Source organism: Catharus ustulatus, chromosome 1 (assembly GCF_009819885.2).
Source record: "Catharus ustulatus isolate bCatUst1 chromosome 1, bCatUst1.pri.v2, whole genome shotgun sequence".
Lineage (NCBI taxonomy): Eukaryota > Metazoa > Chordata > Aves > Passeriformes > Turdidae > Catharus > Catharus ustulatus.
The window spans coordinates 143,551,802-143,578,992 of NC_046221.1; the positions used below are offsets into that span (position 1 = coordinate 143,551,802).

General features: G+C 40.1%; 1 protein-coding gene across 1 annotated transcript in view; it reads right to left on the bottom strand.

Annotated features, from left to right (window-relative positions):
- Positions 1 to 27,191, bottom strand: part of LOC116998851 (R-spondin-2-like) — a 103,320-nt gene that overhangs the window by 43,018 nt on the left and 33,111 nt on the right. The window contains exon 2 of the mRNA XM_033064987.2: positions 4,102 to 4,290. Coding sequence (XP_032920878.1) covers positions 4,102 to 4,290 — 189 coding nt within the window. The remainder of the gene's footprint in view (positions 1 to 4,101; positions 4,291 to 27,191) is intronic.

Below are 27,191 nucleotides of genomic sequence, written 5' to 3' on the forward strand. Positions count from 1 at the left end.
AGATTTCCACCAAGACAGTTTATTTTCATTTTTTCCTATGAAAATAAACTACTCCAAACATGTTATTTAATCTATAATCTAAGATAAACTAGGAGACACAACAGTCTGACTCTTCTATAATTTCTCCAATGCCCAGGCTGTCCCCATGACCATGAGACTCACTCCTTCCAACTCCTGCTCTCATCCCTCTGCTGCTCAGTAGAACAGCATTGGTGCTACAGATTTAACTTCACACTGCCATCCCACAGTGCCCAATGGCTCTGCACTGATCTGTCATTGACCAGCAACACCTTCTGTGCTATTTCCCTCCAGAATTTTTCGGTAATTGAACCCACTGACTGCTACAATTGCAATTACAACAGTCTCCAAGAGTCATATGCTCTACTATACTACATAAGTATAGTTCATGCAATCATATCAATGAAGTCTTGCTATTTTGTAACACTGTTAAAAATTCATTAACTTTCTTAATGCATTGAACTAACTACATGTGTTTAATAAATGCTCAATTTGTTTAAAAGTTTCTCCTTATCTTGTTTTTACTGTAGGTGAATAGAAGGGGAAATTACTGTGTTGGGCCCAACTAGGAGAAAGAGGAAGAACCTAAACAAATAAGTAGTCAACCAAAGCTGAAGGGAGCTGTATTTTCTAATATCAGAGTGGTTTCTCCTCCTAAAATTATAAACGTTGCTTTGGCCATGGACTAAGTTGAAAGGTTCAAGGTAGGCTTGATCCATTAATCAGTCCAATCACCAAACTGGCAGGTTTCATCTTACTCTTTAAATTCAGTTCTGTTTTTCCTCATGAAATTATCAGTTCAGTTCAAAGTCATTAATTATTAAAAATTTATTGGAAAATTTACAAACCATAGCTTGGGCATTCTTCTGCAGAAGAGATTCAACACCTTCCAAGTTCATGTCCAAAAGGACTGCATTCTCATCTGCAGTGTTCGAGGTGGAAATCATATCCAGCAGGAAACACTAAATGATTTCTAGAGACAAGCAGTCTCGAATTTCATGATTCACTGTAACTAGAAAAACAGTCTAGAACCATTTGGCAAATTCTAGGCACACATACTGCTTACATGTAGAAAAGAAAATTTGTCTTGAAATCCAAAATTTCCATCATTTTAGAGCTGCTGCACTTGGCTGTGGTATTTATTGTGTTACATTTGGCACTGACCATGTTTGGATTTTAAAATCAAGACATTTTCCACAAAAATATGTTATATAGCCTCTCTAACAAAAATGGGAATGTGTTCTAGTAAAAAAATGTGAAAAAGTTTTTGTGCCTATGAAGATATTATTAGGGCAGAAATTATTTCAGTTTATGTAATTCAAGCCCTATAACTCCCATAAGGATTTTAATATTGCCAAAATTTTTATTATTTTAGCTGAGATATTACTCTCTGAGCAATGGAATCTATAAGCATACCTAAGAAGAACAAGTAGGAAGAACCCTATTCAATTTTTAAGGATATTTATTTCAACTCAGCTTCAATCATCAAAATATCTGCTTGTCCACAATGCTTCATATGTGCAAACCAAGATCACCAAACCAAGAAAAAAACGAGAAGTGATGTATAAATGCACCAGTTAGCAGTTATACTAACATAAAAATATACAATACAAAAATCATCAGACGGGAACCAGGACACATAAATGCATCACTATTCTCACAGGAGGAGACTGTCAAAAGGCATGAGGCTGAGATAAACATCAAGTGCTCAACACATCCAGCGTGGGTTAGACACAACTTGCATTTATGCTTTCCAAAATCAATCCTGTAATTCAGGGGAAAAGGCCACTTTCATATGTGATGAAACAAAATAAACAAACAAAAACATTAAATTAACCCTCCACCTTCTTCATTTAAGTTTTCCATTTTTTTCTCTTCAAGAAAGTAAAGAATACTGCCAATACAGGCTGCTTTGCCTTTTTCACAAGCACAGTACAGTCTAACACAAATAAATTACAGTAATTTCACGAATACAAGCCGCACCATTTTGACTAAAATTTTGCTCCCACACTGGAAATGCAGCTTACACTCAGGAGCGGCAAATATGTGAATAATTTTCTGACATTTACAACCCCGGAAGTGCCAGCCAGGGTGTCGAGCCGAGCACTTGCCAGTAAAACCCAGGATTTCGCGATTGTTACAAATTGGTTACTGTGTTGCATGGCCGGTGGGGCCAGCTCAGCGCCGGCAGCGCGGGGCGAGGGAGGGAGGCAGGGGAGTTCCCTACTTCAGGCGGGGGAGAGGCAGGGAGCTCTGTACTGACATCCCCATGGCTCGGGGAAGAGGCGGGGGCTCTGTGCTGCCATCCCCGCGGCCCGTGGGGTACGCGGGGATGCTCCTTCCCCTCCTGCCTTCGCCGCTGTGGGAGTGGGGGAGCTCCGTCCCTGCCCGCCGTGCCGGCGGGCTCCGTCCCTGCCTGCCACCATGGGGCAGCGCCGGGCCGGGGTGAGCGAGCCCGGTGCCAGCGGCAGCCAGCCCCAAGCAGCCCCACCGAGTTGGGCCCCCTGGCCCCGTCGGCAGCCCTGAGTGGGCCGAGCCTGTACAGCCCAAGCTGAGCCGGTAAACCCCGCCATGCCGCGGTTCTGTTACTATTTGGCAACTTTGTTGCATGCGGGTCCTCGCTGCGAACGACAGAGTGGCTTATACTCGGGTGCGGCTTATTTATGGACAAAGAACGAAATGTTTGCCAACACCCGGAGATGCAGTTTATAGTCCGTGCGGCTTGTGATCGTGAAATTACTGTAATCTATTTCCTAAACCTACAAATATATTCAAAAACATTTTTACATGGAGAAGTATTTACAGCCCAGTTTTGAAAGATTTCAAGTAGGGAAGTTGTTGAATTCACAAATATGTTATAAAACTTCAGGCCAAGATTCTAAATTACTTTACAGAATGGATGCATAAACCATATAATGTCTCATTTAATTTTTTATCAAAACTTAACCACCTGGTAGAGATTAGGCGGCACTCTGCAACATTACACAGCAGTTGGGAATATTATATCCATGGAGCCCACGCAGGGAATGGGGAGAAAGAGGTGGGATAGCTTGGGACAGGTCCAAGCATGGCTATAAGTGCTCCTCATCCAGCCCAGACTGCCACTGAGCGACCTCATGTGAGTCTGGAGATTATGTGTGATATGAAAAGCAGCACAGCTTTCTCCCAGCTCGGTGCTCCCAATGACATGGCACAGCATTAGGGGAAAGGTGCCACACATTTAACAGACACTTGATTATTGCAGGAAACAAAGAAAAGCTATTTCTCACCTCAGGTTCTTATGTCAGGTGACCTGATTCTGGTTACACTATGACAAAAACACTCTCCCCATAAATAGGAATTAGAAGTAACAGCAATGATTAAAAATCCATATGGGTAATACTCCACGTATGAGCATATGGAAAAATCGATCCAAATCAGCACAACTGCCAGACTGAGGTGAAATAATGTGAGATACCAGAGCACTCGTGGATTTTAACAGTTGTGCTTCTAGGCACAAACATGCAAACAGGGAATCTTGTTGCACATTAGCAGGTTGTAAATTTCCAAATAAAATGTTTCACTAAAAGTGAAAGGTTGTTTGTTTGTTTTTAATAGTACATCTGTTTTATTAAATTAGCAACACTTACATATTAATGCGTGTCTGGTGTGAGGTGTCTGGTCACCTGAAATTTGTGTGGGAACAAAAAATATGACAAGAAGCCCACCCATATATTAGTGTTTCTACTGACTGGTACCTACATGTTAAATTCATTCTGGAGCCTTTTTATTTTTATAGTATGGGAATTTGTTTCTTAAAACTGTGAGTATCTGCATGAAGCATATATTTTTCCCTAAATTACCCTTCTAATTAAACTAAAAATAATAACAACAATAAAAAATAGGTCAATTAATCAATTAGTTAATCTGCCAAATATTGTATATCTCAGAATGAACTGGGACCTTCTTTAGCAAAGAAGTTTAAAAATTATCTTGAGACATCTGTGAAAATACAACTCTGTTTCACAACATATCATCTTAAAAACTGAGCATGAATGATGGCCTTCTGACAAAAATGAGTGTAGGGTTCAAACAATAACTCACTTGAGCAACTGTTCATGTCTGGTGTTCGCAGCCCGTAGTACCCCGACGGGCAGGAGTGCAAGCACTCCCCGTACTGCCGCATCCCCTCTCTCCGCAGGAAGAAAAACAGCTTGTGTTGGCATCTGATGCACCCATTATCCTTTGAACAAGATAAGCAACCTTTGCAAATTGGATTTGGTCCATAGTTAGCTGCAAAATAAGAAGATAAATTACACTTTAAGATCACTTGAGAGGTATTTTGGCTAGAGGTGCTCTATCCTCTAAAGCATTACTCATCGTTTGCATGACTACAAAAAGTTTCGAAAGGAGGGTTCTGAAAGTGCACTCACTTTCAGACATCTGTGCTGGCACTGAATAAAAAGAAACACAATCTCTACATTTTTAATTGTATGTAGGGCAGTTTAATGATTTTATCCACATTTAAAATACAGGCACGGGCAAGCAGAGACCAAGTTTTATAAAGCTCACAATATAAAGTTAAATAAAAATGCAGTGTTGGATTCTAGTTTGAAGCTGAGGACATAAGCACACAACAGCAACAACATATAAGAACTTCGGCATCCTGATATATGCACATGGAATTATATGCCCATGGAAATTGAACAGCACCACTAACACAATTTTTGATTTGTGAAGCAAGCAATGTCAAGTACAGAAATCTCTGCAGAACAGGTACAGCACTAGCAATGGGCGCTGTCCTCTCACTCTCAGGGTCCTAGAACAGCTGTCTTCTTGCAGACTCTTCTTGATCTGAGTATCAAGACAAATTTTTCCAAAAAAAAGAGAAGCAGTTTTAAGAGCCTTCTTCCACAAATTTTTGCCCCAAATGGGCTGAAAACCATATGCCATTACCAAAGGAGCACATTTAGTGCAGGTTACCATTTTAGGTCACCAGCTGCTGTGCATTCAAGTCTATGCTCTGATTTTGCTGGATTATTTTCTTTTTTTCTTTTAAATTACTTGGCTGATAACTGCAACACAAACTTCAGCCACATCACTCTTTGTTCTTATGAGCTTTTGTTATTCTTCCTTTCTGTAAAGTTGCAGAACTCTCCTTTGTCCCCATGGGTTGTCCAGTCCTTCTCAGGTGCTGGGTCAGCACAGTAGGTTAGCAGAGAGAGGATGACTCAAGACATTCCTGAAACCAGCATAACTTTGTAGGTCTGTTTTAAATATTAAATTGGCTACAGGACATACAGAAATTTGCCAGTTCAAACCTGGTTTACTGAGCACAAAAGAAAAATATTACACAACAAAGGAAAATGTCTTTGGGGTCTCAAGAGGTTTTTAACAGAGGCCACCCAGGGAGCAACTCACCAAAAGAGCCTACATTTAATTGTTATATTTTTAAATATTTAAAATTATTCATACCCTTATGTAGTGATCTAGTACTTTTACCTTGTATGGCTGGATAATTGAGGTTGTTCAACTGACGACTTCACCAGCAGAGTCAGCAACAAAAACAAGGAAAAGCCCACCACCCTCTGGAACCAGTAGCTGATAAGCTTTACTCTCACCTTCACACATCTGCACACCACATTCCAATTCTCTCTCTGCTCCCATCCCCCACACAGGACTCACTAAGTTCAGCATGACAGCATTCAACTCCGAACTTGCACAAATAATCCTAGTGGGTGGCAGGCAGGACAACAAGCAAAGCAATCTGGTGTGAAACAGCTCAGTCAGTGGGACACTTTCTAAGTGTTGGAGTCCTCTGGTACCAGTCTCACTAGGTGAGATCCTCTTGATGGGAAAAGAATCCTTACCCTTCACGGTATATGAAAGATTCTTCAGCACTCTGTTAACCCCTCTGTAATGAGACATGCTGACAGACCAACAGCCTTACACTCCTAGAACAGCTCCCATCTCCTGTTGCCTAAAAGACTTGAGATATAACTTTTCCTACACTTCAGCTTGTAACTATTCTCATTCCCAACTCACTTCTTCAAAGACATACAAGAAGACAAACAAACAAATGATGAACTAGGCATGGATGCATCCCTCCTCTCACTGTCGGCAGGGATTGCCTTACTGTAACCACATCAAATAATATGTGACCATGTATGCCAAAGCAATTGTTGCTTAACACATGGTGGGCAACCCTGTAGACTTCTGACTTCTCTTTTAGTCTCTTTGGATGTCACTCTCAGTAAATCTTTACCTCCAGCTTATTCAAGGTTCCTCAGAGAGACCTGTATTATAACAAAAGAGTTTAAAGGAACAAATCAAAAGCAAGGATGCAAAATGCCTGAACTTCTTCACTACTCAGAGTGTTTTTTGGAGTTCAAAACAGTTGAAATCATGTATATGATTTTTGACTTAGGCCAGGCCAATTGCGGAACAGCATCAATATTGCTACAGGCTACTATATGCATGTACAGATATATATATACATATACATGGACCTATATATATGGGTACAGATAAATGCTATACATATGGATATAGCTAAAGGGAGCAAAACAGCAGGTCTGCTGGCAACAGACAGGGAAAATTATCTCAAATGAACAAAAAAGATCTTTCCACAGGGCTCACTGAAACAGGTTTAAAGAGATTTGAAGGGAGAAAAGAACTGAATAAGGTTCACTGAAGTGTGAGAGCAGCATGTCAATGCCTGAGGGACAGGGTACTAGCAAGGTCTGTTAGTCTGCTGTCTCAGTGGAGCTAGGGGTGTTTTGGTTCTCTAGAGTTTAGTGATGGTGAGAATAGGGTTGAATTTTTGTGAGTAAGAATTGGGGGAAGGACAACAAGGCAGGTATCATGGTAGGAGTCTGTGACAGACCACCACCCCACCAGGAGAAAGAGGTAGATAAAATATTATAAAACATTCTCTAAGCAGTTGGGAGAAGTCTAGCAATTATCCACCCTTGTTTTTGTGGGGAGCTTCAACTTACCAGATGTCTGTTCAAAACACAGCACAGCAAAGACAAAATAGTCTAGGAGATTCCTGGAAGGTGGGAGCACATTACTTCATGACAGGGGTGGTGAGGGAGAAAACTAGGGAAGGTAACTGCTGGACCTGTTGTTTGGGAATGGAGAAAGACTTGTGGGGATGTGATGGTTGGAGGTCACTATTGCCATCTTACTTTTTTGGTTCTTGGGGAAGTAAGGAAGGAGGTCACCAAAACCACTACCTTGGGGCAATAGAATCCAAGAAGGCTAGAAAGTCTTCAAGAGGGAAATCCTAAAGACATGGGAGCAGGCTGGTGCAACATGCCGAAAGATGATCCAGGAGGAAAGATTAGCTGAACAGAGAGTTTTGGCAGGAACTCAGGAAATAAAGTAGAGTTTATAACCTTTGGAAGAAGGGGCAGACAATTCAGAAGGACTATGAGGATATCATAAAGTTATGCAGGGAAATAATTACAAGGGTCAAAGCCTGATAAGAACTTTATCTGCTATTTCCATAAGTAACAGTAATAATATTTCTATAAATACATTAGCAACAGCGCTAGAGCTAAGGAGAATCTCCATTCCTTATTGAATGTGGGGGAAAACACAGTGACAAAGGATAAGGAAAAGGCTGAGGTACATAATGTCTTCTTTTCTTCAGTCCAGTCTTTTTCTGGTACCCAGACCCCTGAGTTGAAAGACAGAGCAGAAGGAAGCCTTCATGAGCCATGGGGAAATGATCAGCAGCCATTAGACCCATGCAATTTTATGTGGATGAAATCCATACAAGGATACTGGGGGAGCTGGAGGGTCATTCACTGGTCATAAGGAGGTTCCAGCTGACTGGAGGCTGGCCAATGTGACACCCATCCAGAAGATGAGTCCGAAAGAGGATAAGGGAGCTAGAGGCCCATCAGTCTGACCTCAGTGCTGGAGAAGGTCATGGAGCAAATCACCTTACATGCCACCATGCAGCATACACTGGACAAGCATGTTATTAGGCCCAGTCAGTGTGATATGAAAGGCAAGTCCTGTCTGAATGACTTCATCTTCCTCTATGACAAGACAATCCATATAATAGATGAAGGAAAGGCTGAAGATATTTCTACATGGACTTTAGTAATGCCTTAGACACCATTTCCCACAGCATTGTCCTGGAGAAATTGGCTGCTCATGGCTTGGATGGGTGTACCCTTCATTCAGTAAAACACCAGGCTGGATGAGTGGGCTTAGAGAACGGTGGCAAACAGAGCTGGCAACTGGTCACCAGTGGTGCTCTGAGGGCTGAGTACTGGGGCCAGTCCTGTTTAATGTCTTTATCAATGATCTGGACATAGGTATCAAGGGTACCCTCTGTCAGTTCACAGATGACGTAAGTTGGGCAGGAGTGTTGATCTGTTGGAGAGTAGGAAGGCTCTGCAGAGGGATCTGGACAGGCTGGATCTATGGACCAAGGCTGAGAGTATAAGTTTCAGTCAGGTCAGATTCTGGGTCCTGCACCTGGGTCACAGGTGCAACCCCATGCAATGCTAAAGGCTGGGGAAAGAGTGGTTGGAAAGTTGCTCAGTGACTGAACATGAGCCAGGGTGTGCCCAGGTAGCCAAGAAGGCCAATGGCATCCTGGCCTGTATCAGCAATAGGTGGCCAGCAGGAGCAGGGCAGGGATTGTCCCTCTGTGCTGGGCACTGGTGAGGTCACACCCCACAACCTGTGTTGGTTCTGTTGGTTCCTTATTACAAGAAAGACACCGAGGTGCTGGGGCGTGTCCAGAGAAGGGCTGTGCTGCTGGTGAAGAGTCTGGAGCACGAGTCCTGTGAGAAGCTGCTGAGGGAGCTGGGGTCATTTATGGTGGAGAAAAGGAGGGTCAGGGAGAACATCATTCTCTACAAATACCTGAAAGAAAGTTGTAGCAAGGTGTAGTTCAGTCTTTTCTCCCAAGTAACAAGCCATATGATGAGAGAACACAGACTCAAGTTGTGCCAGGGAGGTTTAGATTGGATATTAGGAAATCTTTTTCCATGGAAAGGGTTGCAAAGCTTTGGAAAGGGCTGCTCAGGGAAGTGGTTGAATCACCATCCCTGGAGTTATTAAAAAAATGTGTAGATGTGGTGATTAGGAACATGGTTTAGTGGTGGACTTGGCAGTGCTGGGTTAACGGCTGTATTCAAAGATCCTAAAGGTCTTTTCCAACTTAAACAATTCTGTGATCTCGTGGAGCAAGGCTCTGGAGCAGTTACATCTCAAGCCTCCATGTAGGTCTCTTTGCCATCTTCTCCTATGGATTTCCGTGAAAACTCTGACTTCTTGGCCCCAAAATGTGTCTGAGTTTGACTCCACCGTCCAACTTTCCTTTATTACTGCCACATGTTCCTCTTCCCAAGAACCTTTTCTGTCTATTTCTGGTAAGAGTTCTTTATTGATAACCTTTTCTCTCTGGGTTTCAGTTCCATGGAAAAGGAGCTAACAGGATAAAATGATCTTCCATTATCCTATGTTATTATTTGTTCAGGCACATCTTTCACAGCTTAAGGCCAACTTGAGATATATTAAAGAGTTCAGTAATATATTAATTCTGTAAATTGTATAGGTTTCCCAAACCATGACATCTGGACACTCCTCCTTCTTCATCTCCTGAGCAGCTTTAAAAAATTGTTTTTTTATTTCCATAGTTGTAGTTTTTACCTTCTTATAAGAATGCTGTGAGATTAAAAACTTGTAAATTGCTCTGAAATCCTCAGATATATTGTATTTATTGTTACTTAAATGAACAATTGTTTAACTCACACATTGAATTTGGACAGTGTTCAAAATCATCACTTAATTAATGGTCACATATTGATGAATTTCCCTGTTGGTCTCCTAGCTCTTTCTTTCTTTAGCACATTAAGAAATTAAAAATCACTGAAGAATTATAATGGTAAGGGGAAGATAATATGATTTCTATGTTGCATTACAAAGAGCAAATTTTGGAAAAAATCTGAAAAGTTCCCACTGTGCTGCTTTGGCATTAAACTGAATAATTTCAGGTAATTTGCATATAGTAAGTTTCTGTAAAGTGCATACCACTGAATCGATCTTCTTCCACGTTGTTGTTCCTTGTTTTCTTTTCAGATCTTCATGGGAAGCTCTTTCCGTTATTTCAATTTCTCCCAGAGCCAGGGAAAACTGAGATATGATCTACCAACAACTTGGACAATGAACATATACATTAACAAATCAAATACCATAAGATTGGTTTTGGGGTCACATAAGGATGCCATCTTGAAGATACCCACTTAAATGTGCCTATATGCATAGGCCATAATTAAATCCTACAAAATCCTCCCTGCCTCAAATTCTTCCCATCCCATCTCAGTTTCTTAAGACAGCAAATTGGATTTATTGTTATCACATACAGCTTTTCCAGTTTGCATATAATTAATCTTTGGAGAGGAAGCCAACGCCTCCACATTCAACAGAAACATCTGTACATTTCCTTTTTAATTTCTTCATAACTTACTTTTTCCCCTCTATATTTGTTTGCAAGAAAAAATAATAAGCTTATAAAACATGGTCTATCACATTTCAGATTGCTAACAGCATCACATGTAAAATACAATGCTACTCATACTTATTTCAACTCTGCCTGCACACTCTCCTCATCTCTGTGTGCCAGGCAGGCAGGTCTGCTCCAGCCAAATCCCTCATGGAGACTTGCCTCTTCCACAAGGGCCACAAATGTTAATCAGTGTCAGAGTGCTGCTGTCATCACATCACAAAACTGAAAATGCACACATGCTGTAAGTTAGCACCATCCTCTGGCTCTCAGAGCACATGATTGCCCTGGTTCTCTGCTAAGACTGTAAGGTCCTTGCAGCAGGAGTGATGTTTTGTACAACCACATAAGAATGTACACAGGTGTGAACACTGCATATAAACACAAGCACACGCCTTAACACAGGTAATGCATTTTCTATTCCTTCTGCTTCTACAACTATAGTCCAGAGCACCTCTGTAGTTAAAGAAAAAGCATTTACAGACTTGATTCCCCATATAGTGCCTTTATTTTAAATCTAGTATTAAATCTGCCAAGTTTCAAAAGGTTACTTGAGAGCACAGATTAGGACCCAAACACTGAATGAAACACTTCTGAACCCTAAGGGTGTTCAAAGTTTCATGGTTTGGATCCATATCAAGTAAAATCAAATGTCAGCTAATTACTTTAACTCTTGTCTAGATCAAATGTATTTAAGCCACATTGCTGAAGCAGTTTTAAGCGAGTTGTTATGACTATTTGAAATCCCAAGAGAATCAAAATGAGTCTAGCCTGTTCCCCACAAGAATACAAGTTGTTCTGTAGGCCAGAAAACTTAGAGCATTTGATTTTCTGTGATCTTATTGTCCTGCAGCCCATATTCCAACTGCTCCTGATTTGTGTCTTTCTTGTATACCCATTTGTTGGGTGTCACAAAGCTCTTTTGGACCTGGTGCTTCAGCTCACCACAAGAACCTGGTATTTTTACACTTCTGTAAAAACCAGGCTGAAATAGACAAATTAATCCAAAACCAGTTGGAGAAAGAGAAGATCCTGGCAGAGAAACAGGCAATAAAGTCATTCCCCAAACAACATTTCTTTAGAGATCCAGACTATCATACTCACTATGTCCCTAATATCCCTTGCTATCTGGTTGCTGTGTCTCTCTTTGGCAGTCTTTGGTCTTTTGAGCTCTCTGAAGTCAGAAACTGAGCTTGCTGATACAATGGCCAGCTTAATGACACTCACCCTAACTGGGATTGCAGCCACAGGAATGCTGGTAACGGGATTTTAGTACAGATCTAGCAGAAATGTCTCCAAGACACTTACCACTGTAAACATGAGATGTACAGATGGGACTCAGAGGAGGTGAGGAACTAAAAGACCACTACATGCTGCACTTATTGCAAAATAGTACATTTCATAATCCTGAATTAAATTAATGCTTTGAAGATATCCCACGCATATCTCAATAAAATACACTTGTGCATGTTTTCAGGGGTACCAAGGAATTGAACAAAAAATACAGCTTTACAGATAAACCACTACTACACAGTATACCCAGGCACTACAACTGCAACACTGCAAGTTCACTTCAGTTGAAAAACATCTGTTCTGGCTATGAACAGAAGCTCGCCAAGAAAAATACCTATTTTTCATTAGAACTTTGTAAAAGCAAAAGTTTTAGGCAGAAAACTAGAAAACTTCAAGTAAAAAAAAAAAAAAAAAAAAAAAGATTAGCTTGTTTCTAGCAATTATCTTTAAGAGAACTTTAAAATTCAAGGTCAAAGGGGGATTTTTATGAACAATTAGGCCAATGCCCTGTACAAAGAAGCCACAGAACTTTTGCTTTACTGAAACATATCATTTAAGAAACCATTCAATCTTAATTTTTAAATTGTGAGTGGGAAGGAAACCACCACAACCTTTGTTAAGATATCGTAGGGGCTAATCACTCACACTTGCAAATGCGCAGTGGAATTTTGAACTTCAAGGACCAACCACTGGACCTTTTTAAATCTTTGCCTGCTGGTTTTTTAAACAGTTTTTCAGCTTCTTTTTTCCCCAATGCAGACCCTCTGATCAGGTCAAGTCCTAGCTTTCCCATGGGTAAGATAAACAGAGAAGGATTCCAGAATGTCTCACCACAAGGCAAAGTATCCAGTCCTTTGATCAATCCTTTACAATTTTATCAACAGGCTTATGGATACTCAAAAAAAACCCTCAGCATTGGCAAAGCAGCTGTACTGATGCTAAATAAAGAAGTGATGTAACTTCTCTACTTTTCCTAGATTTTACTCTGCTGAAATATTCAGGTGTCATATAAATTTTTTTGGTTGCAAAGATACCATTTCCCATGTACCATGTTGCTCTGGGTAGGATGCAGCCATATGTTTGCTGTTTTCTTTTTTTTATACAGGAGTTCACCCAGTGTTCCTTCTCAGGGCACCAGCCTTCACCATTCAGGATAATTTTTTCTAAAATTTTCCACAACTGAGAAAACACACATTCCCCACTCTTCCTCTGAAGACAGATTAATTGTAGGGTGGCATTTCACTTCAACAAGTTTGGTATAAATCTCATCAAATTTTGCTTGTAAGTGAGCAATTTTGGAGGGTTAATTATTATTCCTTCACTTCCTTCGGAAGTCTTAATTATATTTTCAATATCACAATTATATGCTTGAACTACTCTCACTTATTAGCTCATTTCATCACCTGGTTATTGATATAATGTCTTTCTTGTTATTGTAGTCTAAGCTTCTAAGAGACTTGTCTTCATTACATCTATAGTCAAAAGACACAGTAATTTTATTCCAATTCCAAATAAAAACATTTTACTGTTGCTACACATCTATCCAGATGAATACTTCCTGAATTTTCTGTATGGTCCTCCACACTTCCATGACATGGAGAATCACTATGAGGATCAGTTTGATATTATTCTCTTTCAGCACCCTGGCGAGTCTCAAGAAATCACCTACACATTGATATTTTGCAATATTAATGATCAGGTATTAGCACCATGGCATACTGACTACCAAGTTCAGAAGTCTACCAATAAAATTACATGTGTGTTGGTTTCAGGATGCTTGGTTACACCTAGATGTTTTGAGGGGATTACTGATTTTCTTTCCAGCTGGGAGAACTGCTACTAACAGAAGTATCTGAGGCATCTTTCTTCACTTGACCATCTGGAGCTTTTAAACTTATCTCTCATAGTTCACTTTCTGGATACCTATTGTCATCTGGAAACATTTAACTCTTCTTGTCCTCTTCTGTTCATTGTTCAGACTACTAACCCACACCTGCCTTAACTCTACTGAATGCTACATCCTCCTTCTACTTAGGATGTGAATTCTCCTCCACAATTTCTCTCTGTTTAGTTCCTAGACATTTCCTCTGCCCCTGAAAATGGAGCAGTCTGGTTGCTCAGACCTCTTGCATTTCCCCAGTGTTTCCCCACTGGTGGTACTTGTCTTTCCAGTATGGAAATCCAGAGCTGTCACCATTTAATCCATGGGAAGTTCATTCTGTCTACAGGATGGAAAAAAAAATACAGAACATCTGTTGCAGGTCACAGATACCACCCCACCACCTGCCTTCCTGAAAAACAACTACAGAAATAGAGAGAGGAAAGTGTCATACTCCCTGTTGCAATGTCCTAAGAAATGTTAGCTTTTATTGATATTTTCTGTTCACAGATTCACCAGTTTTATTCTAGGCCTTCCTGTTGTAACTGAGAGTAATTAAACACACATACTTGAAACACTGGTGATAAAAGGTCCAAGTATCAAAATCATAGAGCATACTCAGAGACCAAAACAAAAGATAAAATAAGCTAAAAAAAACCCTGTTCCATTGTGTTCAAGCAAACAGGACAGCTAAAGAACCTGCCCAGAAAAAGACAACAACAACCAAGCCTTACCAACCAATTGGTTCACAAATACCTCTCACAGGTAATTCCTTTTAAAGTCTAGTTCCCCACCCATTTCCCACCAAGTACTCAAAAGTCTTACATGATGCACATTCATGTGTATGCTGACAATTCCATTTCTGAGTTTTAATTTATAGGCCAATCCATTTCAGATACAGTAAAAAATTGCACTACAACAAATGAACCAGCCACTTCTTTTAATCAACTGAAGTTGCTGATTTGTAAAGTGGCTGCTTCAGTTTTCATCACACTGAGAAGAGTCCTTCCAAGATGACCTCTGTTTCATATCCTTGTAAGTTAATAGACTGATGCTTTTCTAGAAATTCTATAGCACTGAAACATGGACTATACCTGCCAATTGCATACCATTTGCACAGCTCTGGGCAGTTTTGTCTATTCCAAATCTCAAAAGTCTTTTTCTTACCTAGCATCTTCAGTTTCTGTAAAAATATTCATGATACAAGCTTTGCATAAACTCCCATGGGGTTTTAGGATACTTTATAAGCCCCAGATAATGTGATGAAACGTCAGTAGCTTCATGTATAGTAATCTAAAGAAATTCTAATTATAAAACTCATGAGGGCTTTTAATACACAGTACTTTTGAAGGACAATTTGTCTCTCAAATGCTGTTATTTAGATTTTACATTAATTACACTTCCTCCTTTTTACATGTCTATAGAGTAAAATGTAGAAATCTCTCTTAAAAAGAAGCTGCTGCTTTTCCTCAAACCCCAGAAATTCAGACAGGGAGGAAGAGCACCACAGCCACTGACTTTGGCCACAGCACAGATTATTTATATCTGATGAAGACTGCACAAATCAAGTGATGGGACAGAGGCCAAACAGCCAGTCTGCTCCACCCCTTAGATCTACCCCAATGTTCAGCTCCCTCTGAAATGCCCTTCATGAAATAATGGGGCTCTTTTGTCTTAAAAGAGAGCAGGAAATATGTGGAAACTGAGAAGTTACATTCACACCCTAACATAAGTTGTAACGCTATGGAAATTACAGGGCACAATACAGCTGCTGCTCCCTGGTTGGAATGCTCCACAATGACTCCCCAGACACACGATCTGCAACCGAGAGGGATGGAAGGGAGGGTGGAGCAGAGGGGACACACCACAGCCAGGCTCTGTAGAAATTCTTGCAGGGAGGGGAACCAAGGTACTTGCAGCTGATGAACTACACAGACCTGTCAGCCAGGGGAGACAGGAGGTGTCCAGCTCCTGAGTCAGCAAGCCTGGTGAAATTGCTCTCCTCGGATGAACTCGGTTCATTGTAATTTTAATATTAATCTCCATCCAAAGTTACCAGACTCCAAGATATGACAACCTCTCACTAAACAAGTGCTCTATATTTTTTTGTACTCTATTTTTAAGAGCAAAGCAAGATAATTTTACACCACTCAGTAACAAAGGTATATAGAGCCACTCAGGCTCCACCTAAACATAAAGAAATAGTAAGTTGAGAACGGGGAAGCATTAGGGAAGACTCTGTTGTAACTGCTGGGACCAGTCAACAGGATGAACCTGTTTTCCCCCCCGGGACACTTGTTGGGTAAGAGCCATACTCTATGCACACTGAACTTTTACTGGGCATTAGCAATATTGCTTTGAATACATTTTTACAGTCAGATCACTGGCAATCCTCAAACTTCAACCTGTCACAATTCTATATTAATGAAGAGTGCTATTCTGTAAACTGTTAGTGTGAATCTTTCATGGGCACAAGCAGCCACTGGCAGCAGGTAACACACAAAGTGGGAACACCACTGAGGGGTGTCCTCTATGCTGTTGGGTTGTCTCCCTGCCTAAGTCAGCCAAACCACCCTCTGACCCAGGACTGTTCACTGAAGGGTCCCTGTAATGGGATACAGACTGGTTGGGTACAAGGGTCTCAGCTTTCCTGGGACACTGACAGACAAAGGAAATGCTGAGGGTTGAGGAAATCTCCCCATGCTCAGGGCTGAGGAAATCTCTTTCCACAGACAGTGGCCCAGCAGGCTGGTTTCAATGAAGGACAGTACAGCTCCCTTCCATCGGGCCACCACGCAGTAACTCAGCAGCCTCAGTTCTGCTGCAGACAGTATGTGCCTCACCAGGAGTGTGTCTACTGAAGAATCTGGCTCAGAAAGGGAGCCTGCTTGCAGCTGACTTTAAACCATCTACAGCCAAAATTGTGGGTTTTCAAAAACAATTGCTGTGTCCTCCTAAACAGGTTTTTGAAAAATCACGTTCCTCAGCTGAGGCTTTATCTCTTTTTCACTTACAACTACTATGTCTTACCCATATCTGAGGCACAGGAGCTCCTTCTAGGCTTTGTATGTGGGAAGAGATATGCAGGCAAGACACTACATGACAACCACCATGTTCCTCAGCTTATTTCAAATGGGTGTTTTATTTGCCTTCCATTGAAAATAAATTTCACTGGGAAGCATGAGCAGATGCTCCAACCGAGGTTAGTAGTTGTATTTCAAATACAGAAAAGTAGTCATGCCTCTTCTGGAAGCTAGAAGAAGTCTAGAAGCTAGACTTACTATACCTCAGACCAACTCTATATATACAGTGCTAGTGTGAAAGCTGCAAAGAAACAAAACTTAAAACAACAACTCCTTTACTCTTTCCTCATAATACCGTGCCAGTGGGGAGGCCTGGCCAGTGGAGTTCCCAAGGCAGAGTTTTTTCACCTCTCAGACGGTTACAAGTCACTTGGACACCACTCTCAAGACTTTTCCATTTCAGATTCCCATGCTATAGCCATTCAGAAAGGCAGAGGTTGCCACAGCCTATTCCTTAATTACAAAATTGCACAGATATGCACTTTCCCCATGCACGTATTCTGTTCCACTACCTGATAGCATATTCAACACAAATTTTATCCAGCACATTGCTGGTGTAAATCAACATCTGGGACACAAATCCTATTGGAACAAAGTTCCAGACATTTTAAAAAATTCACTTTTTTCCAAGTCTTTTAATATCTAGAATATTTCAGCTAGCTGCTGTGAATAAGATTCATCTTAGCATGCAGGTGAATAAACAGAGATTTAATTTTTCCCCTTTGATGGTGGGTTTACTTTGTCTTCCATTGTAAGTTATAACTTTTCCAAGCACTGAAAACTGCAGGGATGCAATGCAGAGGCATTCCAACAAAAACACAGCTCCAAATCCAGATCCACCCAAACCACAGAAGACAAAACATTATTGGCAGCACTGAAGCTATAGATGTGAAGATCCAGAACACTCTGATTAAGACACAAAGTACAATTATATATTTCACTTTATCTTTTCATACTTTTACTGAAAAATTCCAAAAACAGGTAGAAAAGACTGAGGAATAGGAAAATTATGTAGTTAGAGAAGGAGTTTAAGCAAAGTCTTTCTTTTCATTTCCCAGAAGATGAAATGAAATGTATTTTTAAAGTCATAGATATCAAATCTGTACTCATACAGAAATTCCAGCAGAAATAAACAGAAGCAAAGACTAAGTAGTTATTTGCATTGTTATATTAGATACCAGAAAACTAATGATCATACCTTAACTATTGATAAAGCCCCATTTTATTGTTTAACAGAACTGGCACATAGAGGAAATGACAGAGGAAACAAATAAATGCTGGATCGCAATTGTAAATCTGTAACAATGAAGAACATGCCTCAGTTCCCCAGAATATACAGCAGTGACCACATCACTTAGTGTTTCATGAATACCAAATTATCTGAAATAGTGAACAGCATGTAAATGGAGGGTTTGCTTTTTTTCATTTTTAAGAACACTATTTAATGGAAAGGTACAGAAAGTTATAGCCTCTAGGAATGAAAAAATTCAAGGTTTAGATAGCTGCGAAAAGTCTAGAAGATTTAATGTCCTTAGGTATGAGTAGCTAAGTAGGGAACTTTAAATGTATGTTAGGTTATATTCACAGTATCAAAAGTTTTGCAGAAGGAATGTTGCCCAGCTCTTTACATGGAGCAAAGCTGGCTCTGACCTAAGCTTCAGTGAGGGCCTGTAGAAGTAGATTTGCCAGATGTGCAAGCCTGATGGTTTCATGCTAGGCATCATAGGTTGAGAATGATGTTTTGACCACACAGAAGGAAATTGCTCCTCAGAGTACTGTGGAGGACTAAGCCAGTAGTAAATATGATTTGTCTGAAGAGAAACTGAGTTGGGTACTGTGTAGATGCAGCACTCAGCACTGCATTTCCCCAGTAAAGCAGCTGGCAGAGAGTAGATAATGATTGTGTTTGCTCTAGAAAACCAACAGCACTTAAGATTCCATGTTGTATTCTTGGGCTGAATCCATTACAACCTAAGTGGATTTTTTGTCAAAATTTTCCTGAAGACTAGGGAGGGAGGGTATACTGTCTTATCCTTGCCCAGGAAGGAAATTCAAAGCTACATGTGTGCTGAGGTTACTCCAAGAGTTACTCAGTTTGAATAAGTCCAACGTGGTATCACTCCTGAACAGTTCAACGAAGGCACAGCCATTTCAAGCCCCAAACAGATAAACCCCAGTTAAGCTGGTCTGGCATCACACCTCACCCTGCTTCAAGGAGGATATTGCTAAGGGAAGTCCAAAATCCTGCCAGAGAGGTCACTTCCACAGGACTCACACAACCTGTATGTGAAGTACCAGATTCCAATTCTTGCCTGAAGAAGGAGGCAGCTTGAGCTACATGGTGGGAAACACACTTTGATGGAGAAGGAATAGATAACAAAGTAAATGAGGATATGCAAAATTTTCTGGATAGCCAGGTATGTTCCTTTACACAGGAGTTCCCATGGAGAGAGACAAGTATCAATAAATGAAATAGAAACAAAGCATTTTAGAAATGTGTTGTAACTGCAAATAAAGTACCAAAAAGGGTATCTTCACAGCTGGAAGTACCCTTTCCCACACAAAGTGAGTCATCTTAAGAGACAAAAATTGCTTACCAGACGAAAAAACCTATAGGTACCAATGCAGCTCAGCTCAAATGACATGAAATGTAGGAAAGAACAAGACAATATCCATTACTGGCCAATAACCTGCTAGCAATTCCCCACAGAAAATTATCCCTTGAAAGAGGCACATTAGTTTATAAATTACACATAGTCTCATAGTTCAGGGCCCAGCCAATAACCTTGAAAGGTTACCAACTCTAACATGCAATCAGCAGATACACGCTCCCCAAGAAAGAAGCAAAATTATTTTCCTTCCTCTGAAAGATCAGAGACTGACCATGGAGGGGGAAACAATATGCTAGATCAAAATGCATGTCTAATTCATATATGTCTCCAACATACTCAGGATCAAGCTAGCTACCAGATTACACACAGAAAGGCATTTTCTTCCATCAAATCAGCTCAGATTTGCAGCGTGTGGCATGGTTTGCTAGTTGGGATTATCTGGGACTATCTCTTCATTTAGTTAATTCTCACTTTTCCAAGGACCAGAAGGGGCTGCTTGGTCACTAGTCTGTGACACACAGTTTAGTAACCTTTGAATTTGAGTGCTTTGTGACAGCTTGAATCTTTAGTCTGCATACATCTGAGTAAAAGGTAATAACACTTGTCAATGTATTTTAGTAACAGTCTTTCTTGGTCGTAACAAAACAGGTTAAGATATGCTAAATAAATCAATTTATGTTTTATTCCCTTGTATTACAAAGTCTGTACCTCTGAGAGGAGGAATCAACTAGCTCAGTGAGCTCTCAGTTTAGGATAAGACATACCTATGTTCAAGCAATAATTTGGTCATAGCTGTTATTATGACTTGAGTGAATAACTTTAGCCTTTCTTACTCTTTCCTCTTTCTTGAAAGTGAGATAATAGAACTTCACTATCTCTGAATGGAAAGAGAGTCAGTGGTTTCAAGTAAGAAGTTACATGGGCTTATATTTCATTTTAAAAAGAGAGAGAGAGGAGTTCAATCTATTAAAAATGGAACAATTTCATTTCTGGAGCATTTAATAAAAGAGACATTAATCCTCCAAAGTTCTCCTATCAGTTCTCAAAACATTTCATTCTAGAGACCACCAGACAAAAATTACATAAGCCACTGAAAAAAACCCAGCTATTGAAAAATGCAGAAAATTTTTCCAATGAGGTAGCTAAATAGATATTCAAACAGGTTTTGTTTTTTTTTTTCAAGATTGCTGTATCTGAACAGATTCCAATCATTTCAAGACAGTAGCAGTCAGGAGTGCTCCAGTTGTAAGTCTCCTGGTACAGTTTACAGAATGATAAATGTTTATTGGTAGTTTTCCAGAAAGAAAGGATGGTGTAGTACAGCCTTGGTGCAACTATTGTCTTTAACTCAATGTGTCCATGATTTCAACTCCCATTACAAGATATTTTGGAAAGAAAAATTCTCTTCACAGTGAAAGAAGATGATATGCAGTTTCTGTAAAGAAAGGTAAGAACTCTTCTCAAGAAAGCCTGTGGAAAGCCCAAATAACAACACCTGAGTAAAGAAAATCCTAGCCACACTGTTATTTAACAAAAGAAACCTAAAAATTTATAGTACTAAACATACTGTCCTATTTATTTGTCCAAAATCCCATATTAAAACCTAAAAAAATAAAAATAGAAATTTATGTTTTTCATTCACAAAACTATGTGTATTAAAAAAAGCCTTTGTGTGGGTATGTCTGGGTGAAAAAGTCTAAATGACTGAGAAAAAATTTATTTCATTGCATATGAAATGAAAGCTCGTGTCCTGTGAAGGAGAGTGCACTCAAAGGACCCTTAATAAACCTGTTTTTTTTACAGTTATTTCATAGGAAGAAAGCAATATATTTAAATTAATTTCTTATCTTGTTGCTCAGACTTAGTTGAGTTTTTAGTTTCTAAGATTTTTAGGAGGTATTTGCAACACATAAAGCTGCAGCTGAGAATCATAAGGACGTTTTCATCTCTACCACCAGAGGCATATTTTTAGGAAGTCATAACACAATTTTTGCCTCTGCGAAAATATCATTAAACACATTTATATTCAATGTCTCTTTGAACACTTTACTTAAAATGAAACCTCAAGATACATAATTTCTATGGTACTGGGGGTTTGGTTGCTTGCTTTTATTATTTTTCTGACACTGTGAAGCATACAGAAAACAAGCTATCCTAACCTCAAGTATATTTTTAAAAAATGGAATAAATGATGCGGTTCGAATATTCTTCAAAGTACAGCTCCTCTCCAAAACATGACTGCTAAACCAACAACGTGGTGTTCCACAGCTGAGTCTCAAGGAGTTGCCAGAATAGTTTGCTCGAGTTATGAGCATGTGTGTGCATCTCTGTACGTGCACACACATACACATGCATTTATACTCCCTGCCAAAACCAGCCCTACAAAACAACTAATTAAACAATGTCATAAAAAGGGTTTGTATTTCCCTCAAAGGTTTTGTACGCCCTACGCTTTCTTTCAAACTACTTTAAAAACATGGCCTTCATAATTAAAAGATGTAAGTAAAAGCAGAATATAGGCTGCATTTTTATTTCATACAGGAATTTTTTGTCACAATATTGACTTTGCAAAGCCAATGAGACAAACAACCACCTTTTAACACTGTGGAGCCAGAATGACAGAGAATGAATGCAATACAGTCCTATAGAAGATCTCTTATAAAAGATTTTTTTTATATTTACAAGGTTATTTTATCTGTTTTTGTAATCATCATGCCTCAACATAGCACTACTCACGATTATCTGGACAGTCATTTTCCACAGATTACAATCATTAGGACAGATACAGCATAACCCTAAACATGAGGCAACTCCTAATCTTCACATCTTCTTATGCCTAATAAGTAACATCACTATCTCCTTGTAGCCAGGGTCATGGGACAAGACTGGATGGTCCAGCTCACTCAGATCAAGCATCTGGCACCTGCTCCACAAAGGGACAAGGATGGAAGCATCCAGCCCTGTACAAACAGCAGCTGCCACTGCCTCCACACTGGGCATTACAGGCAGCCACTCATGAGAAGTTTGTGGTCACAGCCAACCCTTCACCTGCCTCCAGCTGCTACCTCTTTCCACCTGAGCAGGAGTATTGGCCCATGTGATTCTGACCCAGAATTTGGGGCAAACCAAACTCTAAGTTAACTTTGGGGCTGTTTCCCTTTTAAAAAAACTTACCTTACATTAGCCTGAACAAAAAATGAAACATAAGTATCTGATAATGATAAAAGATAAAATAGACTATTTAGAATTACCATGGCAAATGCAGGAGAAATAATCATGTGTGATTATCAGAGTCAAATATTTCATTGCAGCCAGAGGAGAAAACTGGATCTTGAAAACAGCTTCCCCTCTCTGCAAGCTTTCTGTAGGGATTGTTTGATGATGCAGTGCAGTCAGGTCAAACTAGGATTCTGGCCAAAACATATCAAATCTCCTGAAAAGAGGGAATGAAAGGGGAGAGGGAAGAGGGAGATATATACACACACACACATTAATATATATAAATAATGGCACCTTACTATGTCCATTCTCTCCTTCTCCAATCCTCATATACACACATCACCATTCCCCATGGAGCTATTAAACTCAGTGTACAGCCCCTTAAAATTACTGTAACCATCTGATTTTTATTACTTCCCACTCCAGGCTTTCATTAACCCCAGACTCACTTGATGCCAAGTCTTCCTTCCTGGAGCACCAAGGCTATGTGTGGAGTCCAGCTGGCGAGTCAGGGAGACGTTGTAAATTGGAAGAATGTGCTGGAGCTACTTAAAGTTGTGGTGAACCAAAGGAAAAGGACCAATTGCACAAAAGATTTAGGAAATGGATAGAAGGTGTTAAAATATCTATCAAGAACTTTATTTGTAAAATGACATCCAGAGCATAAGAAAACTTAACACAAACACAAACCAAAAATCATCCACCCAAGCATGCTTTTGCACAGTGACCCATAAAAGCAGACCATGAACAGCCACCATACACCTATCATCATACATTTCCTGACTTCTAGAGATGCAGCACCAACAGAAAACAGCAGATTTCCCAATCTTGTTGATGTGCCTCTTATTTCAAAAGCTGCCAGACTTTAATTGCTTTTCAGCAACAACCTCATATGGTATGCCTTGGCTGGGAACGTATTTTTATAGCCAGTTATAGCTCCCTATCTCCAAATGGAAACACTGACAGGTTTCTAATTCCAAAAATATTATCAGGAACCATAACAACATGAGTCTGCTTTAAAACATAACCTGTGACCTGGAAAGTCATTCTTAACACTTTGTGTTTCAACATTTTGTGTGCTTTTTCAGGGTTGGTTAAAAGTGAAAAGTAGAAACTGAAAAAGAATCCCAGGCGCCAAAAGAACAGTTTTCCATCACTCTCCACTATGGTCCTCATTGAACAGCTGCCTCTTTCATCCCCAAAGCTGGAGAGAAAAACAGAATTGTGGCATATACCTGTACAAAAACACAGTGCTATGCTTAGCTCTGTTTTGCCACAAGCACTGTAAAACATATTCATTTTACTTTAGCTTTTAAAATTTATTCATATATGAAAAAGAAGGATGCATAAACAATTTCACAGAACCATTTGTGTTTGAAGGGACATTCAAAGGTCACGTAATTCCAACCCCCTGCAATAAGCAAGGACATCTTCGACTAGAGCAAGTTCCTCAGAGCCTTGTTCAACCTGAATGTTTCCAGGAATGGGGCATCCAGAACCTCTCTGGGCAACCTGTTCCAGTATTTCACCCCATTGTAAAAAACTTCTCCTTGTATCTACTCTGAATCTACCCTCTTTTAGTTTAAAACCATTATCCCTTGTCCTATCACAAACACCATTTTTATGTTGGGGCATGTAGCACTCTAGGTGAGATCTCAGCAGAGCAGAGTAGAGGGGCAGAAACCCCTTCCTTGCTGAACACCCTGCTTTTGATGCAGCCCAGGACACATTTTGCATGCTGCTGGGTCATGACCAGCCTCTCATTCAGCAGCACCCCAAGTCCTTCTGGGCAGGGCTGCTCTGATCTGTTCATCCCCAGCCTGGATTGATACTGGGGGTTGCCCCCAGCACCAGCACTTGGCCTTGCTGAACCTCATGAGGCTCCATGGGTCCTTGTCTCAAGCTTGTCCAGGTCCATATGGATGGCATCCTTCCCTCATTCCCACTGCTCAGCTTGGTGTCTTCCACAAACTTGTGAAAGTGCACGTGATCCCACTGTGTCAATACTGAAGATACTGAGCAGTGCTGGGCCCAGTGTGGCCCCTGGGGGACATCTCTTGCCACCACTCTCCACCAGGATATTAAGTTGTGGACCACACATCCTCATCACAGCACTGCATCAGTTTATCTATGGACAGTTCTAACTAGATTCTGAAGAAGTTGCCTTAAAACCAAACTATCTCACATGCAAAATTATCTGTTTACACAAACTCACACAAAATGTTCTAGTTACTCTCACTCACAAAATAAACTTTAATGCTAGAGACTTGATCTCTACCCCATTAAAATTCAAATAAAATCACCACAAATGCTTGACTCTGCAAACAACAATTAATCTGCCAATTCAACAATTATTAAGCAGAGAATTGATTAGAAAAACAATATAAAGTAGGAGAGAATTTTATATATCACACTATCCTACACCACTAGTGTGATGACTTTCTAAACCAAGTTTTCTAAGGTATTCTGTTTCCTAACTGCATAACTTTTTAGCTGAATCTACCTAATACTTCAAAATCCTGTGATACAAAACCAGTCATTCTCATTTGCAGGAATGTTGAGAAAACATTATTCCACTTTACAGATCTTTCTGTTTCAAAATCAGTCTCCATTCCAGTGTAGGATAACACGGGAATAAATAATTCGAAGATAAGCCAGGTTCTGGTGCTGCCCATCTGACAAGAGCAGGAACACAGGCACTCAGGAGCTGGCATCACAGGAATTCCCAGGCACTCATACCCTTCCAGCATATTTTAGGCTAAGGGGAAGCCCACATATCTCACCACCAGAACACAGCAGTCTGCTCTCCCCACAGTGCCTGGGAAGCCAGTGGAGAAAGCAGCCAAAATCCTGACAGCCCTGGAACGCGGTGGTAAAGTGAGAGCTCCAGCGCACAGGAGCTGCCGCAATCACCACTCCAAGCTCCAGCCTCCACAGCATCTTTCCCGACTAAAAAATATTGCCCCAGGGAAGCCCATCAGACTAAAAGGGATTTATGTGCCAGTGGTTTCTGCAGTGGTTCCAAGATGGTCTAGACTGAGTTGCATGTAATGACCTGCTGACTGACAATACTTAAGTACACCCACATTTATTTGTCGACTAACAGTCCCCCAGCTATTGTGTTCAGTAGCAGCAGTGTCTCCCTGACTCTCTGGAAGCAGACAGGCTACAAAAGAGTGCAAACACATACACAGTGCATATTTTAGAACCAGCTTATTTCTTAATCATATCCATTAAATTTTACTTTGTTCTACGCCTTTCTCAGTCGGCAATAAAAGATCTAGAATTAAGGAATTCTGAATTACAATCAGAGGAAATTAAAGCTGTCACTAGATAAATCACCTTAGAGCTGAAACAGCACACTGGGAGACACAAATTAAGGTACTTAGGATACACTTTGCTGCTGAACTCACTGGAGTAAGACTGGAGAACATGTGTTTATCAATACATGGTCTACATAGAATTTCACCATCTCCTTTGAAAAGCTGCCTGAACTCTCTGTTTTCCTTAAGAAAACAGAGTCTTAATTATAGCTTCCTCCAACTGTAACACTCCCAGCTGTTAAATCCTTAGTTTTACTGCCAGTAATTAAAAAGTGTATGGTTGCTGTCCATAGGATTGTGATAAAATATAAGAATTTTGTCAAGAAAATTAAATACTTTGGTATTGCCAAATTATCATTTCCCTCTTCCCTTCACCTCCCCCCACTCTATGTTGCTGAATTTTGGAATATAACACCTATCGTGCTTGGCTTTGTCACAGACAAATGAACTTGAAATCATAATTTAGCATTTACGATCACTTTTCAAAAAATATTTGGCTACTTAATCCCAGTCAGATTCCTTTTCACACGAGTTTCCTTGAGCAAACATGGCTTTAGACACCAGGAAAACAATTTATACCAAGAATCACAGTAATATACCAAAATCTTCTGCAAAAGTAAATGCACTTTAATTATATAAGTGATAAAATACATGACTAAAACTTGTGGGCAGTTTTTTGTTTGCAGGCTAGAAGCACTATATGGTTAAAAAACCTTGTTAAGTAGAGGAGTGGGCACACATATCACAGAAAACATACCTTAGCAATCTTCTGTTGACGTTAGTCAACTAAATGACATATGCTTTGCATCCAGAAATGGTTAAAAAAGACACGAACAGTGCACAGCAAAGCAATATTGGATGAAGACTGCAATGGTATATCACTTATAAAACAAAATCCTTGAACTAGAAATTGCATTACAGCCACTGATACCTCAGGAAGCTGCGGTTTGCTGCTTGGAACACTTCATTCATGTATTATTTTTAGGAATGTAGACATCTAAATAAAATTTTGTAGGCACACAAGGTTATCTAAGGGTGAAACTTAGCTTATCATTTTCAAAGACATGGGAGAAAAGGAACAGAGAACAATAAGTGAAATTGGGACAATCTTTTTGGAGAATCTGGTGATTAGGATCGAAAGAAAAGTTTGTCGTAACTCTCTCAGTCCAAGTGGTGCTTTTAGAAATCTGCACCACCACGAGATTTAGAAAAAGTTTCAGATAAAGAGATGATCTTTTCAACACCACTTGTTTT